Here is a 10,897-nt window from a genome sequence, read left to right on the forward strand (position 1 = left end):
GAGGAAGTACAGCTCCCGTTCAGCCCAGTCAAAACTGTTCGCTGCTCTGGCCCCCCCAATGGTGGAACAAACTCCCTCACAACGCCAAGACAGCGGAGTCAATCACCACCTTCCGGAGACACCTGAAACCCCACCTCATTAAGGAATACCTAGGATAGGATAAGTAATCCCTCTCACCCCCCCCCCCCCCTTAAGATTTAGATGCACTATTGTAAAGTGACTGTTCCACTGATGTCATAAGGTGAATGCACCAATTTGTAAGTCGCTCTGGATAAGAGCGTCTGCTAAATGACTTAAATGTAAAAATGTAAATAAACCATCCATCCCATCCCTTACAATACTATTTTTTGTTTACCATTGCACTAATTGTACTGTAATTATTTTTTTTCCTGTGAGTTTACAGTAACATATTGTATTGATTACTGTACTGTAATTCTACTTTGTTTATTTGTTGTTGTAAAAACCTGCAATGGCAAAAAAATAAGCTGTCTACATTTTTTTTCTGAAGACTTTCTATTTTGTGTTCATTGAAATGTGAGTAGATGTGCTGCACTGGAACAATCTTTCACATAAGCCTATATGAGAACATTAAAAAGGTGTACAAAGTACTAAAGACAACAGTGTTTGTGTAAAGTGCATCAGTGTGTTGCTGCTTTGAAAGAGTTATTTAAATGGTGCATGTGTGTATCATTTTGTGGCAAAAAATGCCATTTTGAAAGGATTTAGGTTTTAATTGCAGAGTTTCATTTTGACATAGAAGTGAGAGGTTTATATCCAAGTGTTGTGTCTTATTTGGCTTGTGTGTAGAGTTTTTGACACAATGAGCCAAATTCTGCAACAAGTGTGTAAGCAATCGCAAAAAACTGTAATCAAATAAGACCACTCTTGGTCACTCTGACAGACTTTTGGTCACTCTGCGCAAACATCACCATTTTCAACACCTCAAACGGATTTCCCACACATGCATCCTTACTCAACAAATGCATCCCAACAAGATTCATACACATATTCTCCATTCCAATGTTAGACAATTTCCTTTTTGTTCCAGTTTTCGATACTACTGTTGTCCATTCAAAACATTCGTCTTCACCAACTCTGTTCAACGTGGTGCTTGATTCGAACTCAGCATCCACTTCCGCCATCTTCTCCCCTCCTTCCGGTTTGCCAATTGGAATTGCTCTTGATCCTCCCATTTCGTAAACCCATTGCTCCCCACCCCCACACTTCTCTCACACTTCTCTTAAGTCACTCCAGCGATGCAGCTTCCTATGACTAACTTGAAGTGCCTCTAAAACACAATGTTTTGATGTAAGTTTTCCCTGTCGTCACAAGGTGGTAGTGTTGCATAACATTCGTCGTCGTCCAGTTGACATAATTTTCAAGATGGAATCCAATCGGACCTCGCAAACACAAACGACAGGTAAAAGAGTAACGTAAGACCATTATGTGGCACAAATGGATAGAATGTTCAGTAGACGATTTATACGTTTTTTTATACTCTTAAGATGTTGCTGACAGTCAAACACGTTACACGGTCGTATTCCAAGCGTTGTAAAATTCAGAGTTCATTTGCAAGCAGTCATAGACGCTAGACAATGTTTCAAGTTACGTTTAGACCTTTCTAGAATTAAAGTTTAATTTTATGTTTTACTTTTGCCCAAGGGGAAATCAAGGAAATATATCCAATTGACCTCCCAGATCTAGATTACAGGGCACTGAGTTCAACCTCTGAAAACATATTGACCTCCCTGGCGTCAAACACCTATGAAGGAGAGCGTTGGTTTCTACCCTCAAATGGCTCAAAGGTATGTTTTTTTAATGACGAGTTTCTGGTTACACTCACTCCAAATAAAACATAATGCTTCTGTAGGCTACAGATGAGCATCTCCCCATAATAATAATTTTTAAAAAAAGATTACAGCCAGAGTGCAGTATAACTGCAGTACACTGCAAATACTGCATCCAAAATAACAGTGGACTGCACTTTTTAAACTGCAATCTTTTTTGTAAGGGTCTTACAAAAACATCCAATGTTGGTGACAAATCTGTCACCTGCCAAACTGAACCCCTTCCTCGGGTGGAGGTGACACATGACAACGTGGGCAGACTCCAGCTGTTCGGTGATGGCGATCCACCTTGCACTCTGCTGACTCTGCACATGCCTGCAGATGGAACTCAAGGTTGATACCCTACAGAGAAAGGTTGCCTTTTAGATCCGCTGTGTTTGGTTGATGTTATATAGGCTACCGTATAATGTTACAAAGAATATTATGTTTTCACAGTGGTGGCCCTGAACCTGCATGGAAAGTGGTGGTCTTTAAATGATGTTTTGAAGACATCTACCAAATCCAGATCTGGTCTTGTGATGGTACGTTCTTTACATTTGCACGTGTGTCCTCCATGGTAAGAGAGTAAAGGGCATCCCTCTAAATATAGGCCTAGACCATGACTTCCCATTACCTTCATTTTGAGTGGGAGTAATAATAATAAATAATAATATATGCCATTTAGCAGACGCTGGAGTAGGCACATATAAATTAAATATGCACTAAATTAAATATTTTGTACATGGTTATTACATCTAAAGTGTCTATTATTACATGTAATAACATGCAAAGGTCCTTCCATACCTTTTGATATAATTTGATTTAAATTACAAGTCCCACAAAAACATCCAATTAGGTTTTAAACCAGTGAATGTGGCTTTTGTCAATGTATTTAGGATAAGGCTTAGATGTGTAGGTCATTCACAGGTGCAGTCTGTTATGGAGAGAGTGATACTTTTCCTGCTTAGTCAAATCATTTTTGGAGTTTTGGAGAGGCCTTCAGGGGAAGAGATGTACTTCTCACCTCACCCAATGAGGGAATTTGGCAAAATTCTATGGCATAATGGGGAGGCAGTTGGATTCTACACCATCAAAAAGAAAGGTAAGGCATTGTATTAGTTTCTTATTTTCTGCCAGTTGACAAAAATAGTGTCTTACAAAAATATTCTCATCTGCACTCAATTTATATTTAGAACAGGGAGGGTTGCTAGGTCAACACAGTGCATTGCAACAAAATAGTAAGGCTGCACAGGCAGAAAATCAACCCCCCAAAATAAAAAATATGTATGCGCTCGGTTTAGACAATAGGCTCTGTATTTGTATGTGTACATGTTCAATTTGGGTGAGTCAGAATTAAAGGAGTGTCACATTCAATCATCCCATTCCTGTTTTCAAGTAAATAATTTATAAAAGCTAAACAGTGCAGGGAGGAATTTATTTTCTTTTGGGGGTTGCATATGTTTTTGATCATTTGGTCAAAGCAACATCATGTATTATTGGCTCTTTCAGGAAGTCTGTGTGATGGATTCACTCGTCGAAGCTATCAGCTTTCTGTACTAGACACTGTGTTTGTGAGGACTCAGTGGAGGAGGAGTGGTCTGGCACTGCAAATCCTGGCAGACTTCTGTAAATCCCTCCCCAACGAGGAAGTGATTGGAATCAGCTGTCCCATATCCCCAAGCATGATTAAAGGTGGGTCAGTCAGTATTAGAAATTCAAAGGTTAATTACGTCAATGCTGGTTGTAACTGTTGTAGTCATCCATGTAAAGATTGCTGAATTTATATAAGGACAAAGTCAGATAATATGAGGTGCTTCCAGTCAATTTGGAGATGGCACACGCTATCACTTGGTTGGACGCACAACAATTTATGGTGTGTTATGAAGGACTGTTTACCTAGTCAGAGATCTATGAGCCAGGAGAGGGTGGGGTGGGGTGGGGCTTCACACTAGCTGTACTTTATCTTCCAGGATATGATTTACTGAATCATAATGTATGTAACCTAATCTTTAGACATAGACCAACACTTTTAGATGACACTACATTTGAAATAATGCTAGCCACCTTGTCTTCTTAAAAAATAATTGGGCAACACTTTCAGATGAAATGTAACCGCGATACCCATACTATACTGTATGTCTGGACTCCAAAATGTTAATAAGGTAATTAGGTTTTTAAAATTAGAAATTTGCAGCAGGAATGTTCAAGAAATGTACCTTTTAAACATTATAATGTCATGTTTATGAGCACAATTTACAGCGATACAAAGGAATGTTACTAAAGTAATTATGCCTTATGGACAATTCAGGACAACATCAAAGTTGCCCCATTTAAGTCAAGTCTCTATTCCAGTGACCATCCATTGTAGATCTCCAACATCCCCTCCAGTCATTTACTGAAATGTACATGGTATGTCTCCACCTCTCTCTCCAGTGTGCAGCAAGTATCTGCAGATGCACCAGGACCAAAGGGACCGGCTCTATGAGGTGGAAGGCCCTGGGGGCTGGGGCCAGAGACGGAACATATGGCTCAACATACAGCTCAACCGAAGCACAAACAGTGAGGCCCTCCTTAGGTTTGGATCAGGGTGTACCAATGCAAAAGTTGTGTGATAATGAGAGACAGTCATATCACTGTAAACATCATAACATGGTCTGAATTGTAAGACAAGAAAGCACATTTTGAAAGCACTTCACTTGTAAATAGGGTTTACGTTTGATTATACGATGTCAGGATTTTAGAGCTGTTTTATTTTAATGCTATTTTCATACATTTTACATGTGAGTACATCTTTGTAAAGTGGGATTGTTTTTGTAGGCTCAAGTGAGGAGCAATGTCCAACAACATTGAACAAGGAGAAGAGAAACTATAAATAATCATATCATCAGGTGAGGTCATTTTATTTTCTATTTCATTATGGTTACAGAGTAGTAGTTAGGAGGGACTGTTTATGACCTTGTTTTAGCTTTGGTCTCAACCTCAAGTGACTTTTAGAATCCATCACAACAAATTTAGCAACCATTGGATATTGTAACTAAGACAATTTATAATATGTAGGAGGAAAATAAGCGAACGTATCCTTTTGTTAGGGAAATCAATGTGTAATCAAATATATTACATCTGATTTAGCCTACTCACATTGTCTGAGGAATGTATATTTATAACTGTACTATCTGCCTCTTTCCTAACCCTTCCCTCAAGATGTCTCTTGATTATTGGTTTTCTGATGGTTTGGCTGTGATCATCACAGAAGTAAAAGAGAGAAGCTAGACGGGGCTGAGGGGAGTGCTAATTCCAAACAGACGGGGACATGAAATTAAACCTCAGACCACAGATGGATCATGGTCCTCAGAAGACTTCAAGTTATGTTTTTTTATGTCATTTGTCGCAGAACATAGAAGGGCATTTGTGTCAGTTGTTATTTTGAGCAACTATAAGGTGCTGACTAAGGCTAGAAATAATGGATGTTCAAAATGTTAAAAATGTTAAAAAATTTGGGACCTAAAGTGCAAATAATTACAAATCAGTTTCATATTCTGCTTAATAAAGTGGTAACATCATCACTGTGGTTACATGGGTGTCTGTTGCAATGTGTTTACTGCTTTGTAATCATTCTCTCCTTCCATCTTAGACTATAATTGGGTGTTAAAGTAACTGCCCAGTGAAAATCTCACTTTTAAAAGTTCATATTCTGTTAACTACTATCCAAATAATGTTGTTGACTCATCCTATATTCGTATTGGTGGCCAAAGCATAAATAGGAGGAAAACCACTTTAAAACCCCAACCTCAAACAGACCATTTCAAAAATGGTTGCTATTTCCTCATAGAAAAATATGTCATCTCCCTGAGGAGGGAGGAGGAGCTGGCAAATCAGCGGCCTAGAGGAGAGTGAGCTAGCCAATCAGCGGACTACTTGCATTCATATTTTTAATGACTGGTATACGCCCCCACCCTATTCTGTTGCTGGGGTTCCAACACAAAAAAATCTGTTTTTTAACATACTTAATAAATATGTTTTTGGAAGAAAAAATATTTCACTCATGTTGTATTTAAGTCATATTTATTAGAAATCTGGAAACACTGGGCAGTTACTTTAAACATATGGGGTATGGCAGGGCAACATTAATACACACACTGGTAAACATTTTCAAAAATAGGATACATGATAAATAAATAAAAATACACAGGGGGCACATGCAGAATGCTTAGCAGAACAACTCTATACCTACTGCGTAAGAAAGCATTAGTGGTGAAGAGTCCTGGACCTAGGAGAGGGAGTAGGCTGCTGCCCATCAGATGAGCTATGGGAGGACGGACTCATTGTAAATGGAAAGGTATCAAACATATGGAAACCACGTTTGACTCCGTTTCATTAATTCCATTCCAGCCATTACAATAAGCCCTTCCTCCTATAGCTCATCCAACCAGCCTCCTCTCCTGCCCATTCACATCACCGTAGACTGTTATGGGTCAGCCTATTGGAATCAGAGCCAATGTTCCAATACCAAACAGTATCATTTAATTTCAGTATCAAACATGTATATTCCTGTTTTTTCTGATCTGATTGATGTTTTACTCACCTGTTTTACTCCGTGCTGTTGGTCGTCAATTCCAGTGGTATGACGTTTACATAATTTCGGGACACACCGACTTTCAAAACGAGCACAACGACACTTTTTCCTCATTTGACGTAGAATCAGGAAGTCACGGGATAGTTTTGCTTCGGTTTTTCGAGTATCAAAACGGTGTGGTTGTTGCTTTCTCTAGAGTAAAAAATGAGCCGAATTTATAACAATACGTCCTTGCAGAATAAACCTGTTCACAATGAAAAGATTGAGCACGCGTGGGCCCCCTCCTCATATCAGAGGTATGATGCCGTGATGCAGATCAAAGCTATTACGCTGCCTGCAGAGAATCTGTAATTCTGCATAAAGATAAACTATAATACTGCATAGAGCTACACTATAATACTTAAATATGCCTAATGTTTTATTAGTAGATGGCTCTGTGAGAGTGTGTGTGTGTGTGTGTGTGTGTGTGTGTGTGTGTGTGTGTGTGTGTGTGAGTGAGTGAGTGAGTGAGTGAGTGAGTGAGTGAGTGAGTGAGTGAGTGAGTGAGTGAGAGATATAGAGAGGGAATGAAGAACTCGTGCATATAGGCTAAACTACAGTCCTGAAAAATGGTATACTGGAGCCTACAATCCTTTTCTCCCACAGTGGTCTAGGTGTCATATTAGAGGGAAAGTTGGTTGATGTCTCACGCCATGTTATCACTGACGTCAACAATCAGAAGGTAAACTGACATCATAGAATAACCTCTTCAATAAAATATGATTAGGCTATTTGATTGTTATTAGGCTATTTTATTTACATTTGATTTATATTGTATTTATTTTATTTATATTATATCATATCAGTGATGACCCCATGAGGAACTAGGCCTACTTGGTTTTCTAGGACTCCTAATTTAAACTATCTAGATTGCCATATGTTGTGCTGTATTGGCAGGACCGTTTCTATGTCCTATACATCAAACCTAGTCGAATCCACCAAAGGAAATTTGATGCTAAAGGAATGGAAATTGAACCAAACTTCAGTGATACCAAAAAGGTCAACACTGGTTATCTCATGTCATCATTCAGTGAGTATTCTTATCCACTTCATACAATATTGTGAATAGGTCTACAGTCTAAGGTCAGATGATTCACAGATGATACCTTATTGGTAACACTTTACATTTACTTGTCAAAGCTTGTTCAAGGACTCTCAAAATTATGTAAAAACATTCATTTACCACCATACTATATTCTTTGTAAAAACAACTCTAGTGGTGCTATCTGAACTGGTGTGTTTGTTTGTTTCTACCGTGCAGAGGTGGAGGCTAAAGGAGAGACTGATTGTCTCACTGAGGTCCAGCTGGAAAACCTAGTGACCAAGGAGGATCTGGTGAAAGTGACAGGGAAACACTGTCTAAGTGGGACCTATGCGTTCTGGTACCCAGAGGGAGAGATGAGCAAGACTGAACTAGAAACAGGCCAGGACATTAGACTGAAAACCAAAGGCGATGGCCCATTTATTTGTAAGTTTGATGTTCAGCAATCCCTTGAAAATTTGCCTAAACCGGAGTTCCACTCCCAGTTTGATTGTAGCTCTAGACAGGGTGAGCATTATGTACTTAGTTTTGGTCTGCTCTTTCAGTTTCCTTGGCCAAAGTCGATGGAGGCACAGTGACCAAATGCAATTTTGCCGGAGACAAAGAGGCAGGAGCATCGTGGACAGACAAAATAATGTCCAACAAATCCGATTCCAGCAGTGCAACGAAGTCTGAAGGCCATGGCGAAGGAGCAGATGAGGAGGAATGGGTAAGAGGAGTGGGAGATTCCTGAGGCACGATTTTTTTCCCCTTGCTCATTTTTGAAGAACATGTCAAAAATGATCTACAGTCTAATTAAATTATCTACATACATTATAGCATTTTCTCTGTACTGTATATATTATATGACACCCCCATTTCAATTTTAAAACCTCTATCACTGTGTTTCAATTTTTAGGATGAATGAGGAGATGAATGGAATTGCACAGTAAAACCTCCTTATTCCTGTGATGGTTTGTACTCCACGGTTCCACCCTCTTAACATTGCTTGTGCAGGATATGCACACTAAAGAGGAAGAGGGTCATTTCATGTTTTATTCAGAACTCCTTTTGTAATATAGAGTTCTCTAGAAGAAGTTGACAAATCTGGCTATTGCAGTGTATCTTCGGTACAGGGGTGTACATGTATTGCTTTGAACCTGTCTTTAGTAAACATCATACATGCTTTACTTCTCTACTTTCTCTCTACTGAAAATGTATCCTTGTTTGTAGAAGGGTACAAATGATATGTACTGCACATATTAACCTTGTAATAAAACAAATATGTCAATTTATATGATGGGGTTGTTCTACTCATGTGTGTCATCCAAAATGTAAACCATCAATTGGGTAAGATTGGTCATGCAAGAGCAGAGTTATAACTTTTATTAGTAGAATTGTAATTGTCTGCTAATCAGATTATTAGTGTGTGCAAATGTATGGAGTTGCCAAATAGATGTAGGCTACAGTAGGTGATTTTAAATCATGCATTCTCAAAATAAAATATTCAAAAACTGTTTGGGTTACCAGCATGAATGAATACATTACTTGTGTACATGTGTCACGTTCTGTCCATCGTTCGTGTGTGTTTTCCTTGTTTTAGTGTTGGTCAGGACGTGAGCTGGGTGGGCATTCTATGTTGTGTGTTTGGTTTGTCTATTTCTATGTTTGGCCTGATATGGTTCTCAATCAGAGGCAGGTGTTAGTCATTGTCTCTGATTGGGAACCATATTTAAGTAGCCTGTTTTGTGTTGGGTTTTATGGGTGATTGTTCCTGTCTCTGTGTTTGCACCAGATAGGACTGTTTAGGTTTTCACTTTTCTTGTTTTATATAGTCTGTTCATGTATAGTCGTCTTTATTAAAAACATGAATAACCACCACGCTGCATTTTGGTCCGCCTCTCTTTCACCAGAAGAAAACCCTTACAGAATCACCCACCACAACCGGACCAAGCGGCGTGGTAACGAGCAGCAGCAGCAGCAGTGAGAGGGGCTGCACTACTTGGAGAATATTGACTATACTACTTGGGAGGAAATAGAAAGGTGGGCGGTCGACCCAGGGAGAGTGCCGGAGCCCGCCTGGGATTCGATGGAGCAGTGTGCGGAAGGTTACAGGAGAATGAGGTTGGCGAAGCAAGCACGGCGGCGCGGACGGAAGCCCGAGAATCAGCCCCAAAAATTTATTGGGGGGGGCACAGGGTGAGTGTGGCAGAGTCAGGAGTCAGACCTGAGCCAACTCCCCCCGTTTATCGTGAGGAGCCAAGGAGGAGCTCAGAACCAGAGCTGGTGTTGGAGGTGAGCGAAGCAGAGACTGTGAAGGAGTTAATGGGGAAATTGGAGGAGAGAGATATGAGGGAGTTGCTGGTTTGGTGCATGAGGCATGACATTCGCCCGATGGAGCGTGTCAGGGATTTAATGGCACCTGGGTCAGCTCTCCATACTCATCCTGAGGTGCGTGCTAGGGGTCTGGTGAAGACTGCTCTCAAGATCTCCAGTACGCCTTCATGGTCCGGTCCATCCAGTGCCACCTCCACAAACCAGTCCTCCGGTGGCAGCTCCCCGCAGCAGGCTTCCTGTGCGTGTCCTCGGCCCAGTACCACCAGTGCCAGTACCACGCATCAGGCCTACAGTGCGCCTCGCCTGTCCAGTGCTGCCGGAGTCTCCCGCCTGTCCGGCGCTGCTGCCGGAGTCTCCCGCCTGTCCGGCGCTGCTGCCGGAGTCTCCCGCCTGTCCGGCGCTGCTGCCGGAGTCTCCCGCCTGTCCGGCGCTGCTGCCGGAGTCTCCCGCCTGTCCGGCGCTGCTGCCGGAGTCTCCCGCCTGTCCGGCGCTGCTGCCGGAGTCTCCCGCCTGTCCGGCGCTGCTGCCGGAGTCTCCCGCCTGTCCGGCGCTGCTGCCGGAGTCTGAGGCGCCAGAGCCCCTCAGTCCAGCACTGCCAGAGCCTTCCTCTCCAGCGCTGTCTGAGCTACCCGTCTGCCCAGCGCTGCCAGTGCCGCCAGGCTGCCCAGCGCCGCCAGAGCCTTTTTCTCCAGTCTGCCCAGCGCCGCCTGAGCTACCCGTCTGCCCAGCGCCGCCAGTGCTACCCGTCTGCCCAGCGCCGTCTGAGCTACCCGTCTGCCCAGCGCCGTCTGAGCTACCCGTCTGCCCAGCGCCGTCTGAGCTACCCGTCTGCCCAGCGCCGTCTGAGCTACCCGTCTGCCCAGCGCCGTCTGAGCTACCCGTCTGCCCAGCGCCGTCTGAGCTACCCGTCTGCCCAGCGCCGTCTGAGCTACCTGTCGGCCAGGATCAGTTAGATCCGCCATTCAGCCAGGATCCGGCAGTGTGCCAGGATCCGCCAGTGTGCCAGGATCCGCCAGAAGTGCCAGTCAGCCAGGATCTGCCAGATCCGCTAGTCAGCCAGGATCCGCCAGTCAGCCAGGATCTGCCGGATCCACCAGCCAG

At 42.5% G+C, this 10,897-nt stretch overlaps 2 protein-coding genes across 3 annotated transcripts; both read left to right on the forward strand.

Moving 5' to 3' along the window:
- The first annotated feature begins 1,209 nt into the window (after positions 1-1,209).
- fam169b (family with sequence similarity 169 member B) lies at positions 1,210-5,394 on the forward strand. Of its 2 annotated transcripts, none has more exons than XM_046316000.1 (9): positions 1,210-1,420; positions 1,663-1,805; positions 2,012-2,180; positions 2,283-2,368; positions 2,754-2,928; positions 3,336-3,518; positions 4,260-4,401; positions 4,644-4,714; positions 5,028-5,394. In XM_046316000.1, the coding sequence occupies exons 1-8, from the start codon at positions 1,384-1,386 to the stop codon at positions 4,651-4,653; spliced, it is 945 nt and encodes a 314-aa protein (XP_046171956.1). In that variant the 5' UTR covers positions 1,210-1,383; the 3' UTR covers positions 4,654-4,714; positions 5,028-5,394. The 2 variants fall into 2 exon arrangements, with proteins under 2 accessions (XP_046171956.1, XP_046171871.1); XM_046315915.1 differs by having other exon boundaries at positions 4,260-4,385.
- A 936-nt stretch (positions 5,395-6,330) lies between these two features.
- arpin (actin related protein 2/3 complex inhibitor) lies at positions 6,331-8,976 on the forward strand. Its single transcript, XM_046351563.1, has 6 exons — positions 6,331-6,695; positions 7,045-7,120; positions 7,336-7,468; positions 7,700-7,906; positions 8,026-8,189; positions 8,379-8,976. The coding sequence occupies exons 1-6, from the start codon at positions 6,604-6,606 to the stop codon at positions 8,385-8,387; spliced, it is 681 nt and encodes a 226-aa protein (XP_046207519.1). The 5' UTR covers positions 6,331-6,603; the 3' UTR covers positions 8,388-8,976.
- Positions 8,977-10,897: the final 1,921 nt, after the last annotated feature.

The sequence above is a fragment of the Oncorhynchus gorbuscha genome, linkage group LG01 (assembly GCF_021184085.1).
Source record: "Oncorhynchus gorbuscha isolate QuinsamMale2020 ecotype Even-year linkage group LG01, OgorEven_v1.0, whole genome shotgun sequence".
In the NCBI taxonomy this organism is placed as follows: domain Eukaryota; kingdom Metazoa; phylum Chordata; class Actinopteri; order Salmoniformes; family Salmonidae; genus Oncorhynchus; species Oncorhynchus gorbuscha.

Bases quoted from the DNA above. Each gene is read 5' to 3' on its own strand.
- fam169b (XM_046315915.1), top strand. From the start codon at position 1,384: ATGGAATCCAATCGGACCTCGCAAACACAAACGACAG. The intron at 2,929-3,335 runs GTAAGGCATTGT...TGGCTCTTTCAG, and splicing joins CTACACCATCAAAAAGAAAG to GAAGTCTGTGTGATGGATTC. The intron at 4,386-4,643 runs GTGAGGCCCTCC...TTGTTTTTGTAG, and splicing joins GCTCAACCGAAGCACAAACA to GCTCAAGTGAGGAGCAATGT.
- arpin (XM_046351563.1), top strand. From the start codon at position 6,604: ATGAGCCGAATTTATAACAATACGTCCTTGCAGAATAAACCTGTTCAC. The intron at 6,696-7,044 runs GTATGATGCCGT...TTTCTCCCACAG, and splicing joins GCCCCCTCCTCATATCAGAG to TGGTCTAGGTGTCATATTAG. The intron at 7,121-7,335 runs GTAAACTGACAT...CTGTATTGGCAG, and splicing joins CTGACGTCAACAATCAGAAG to GACCGTTTCTATGTCCTATA.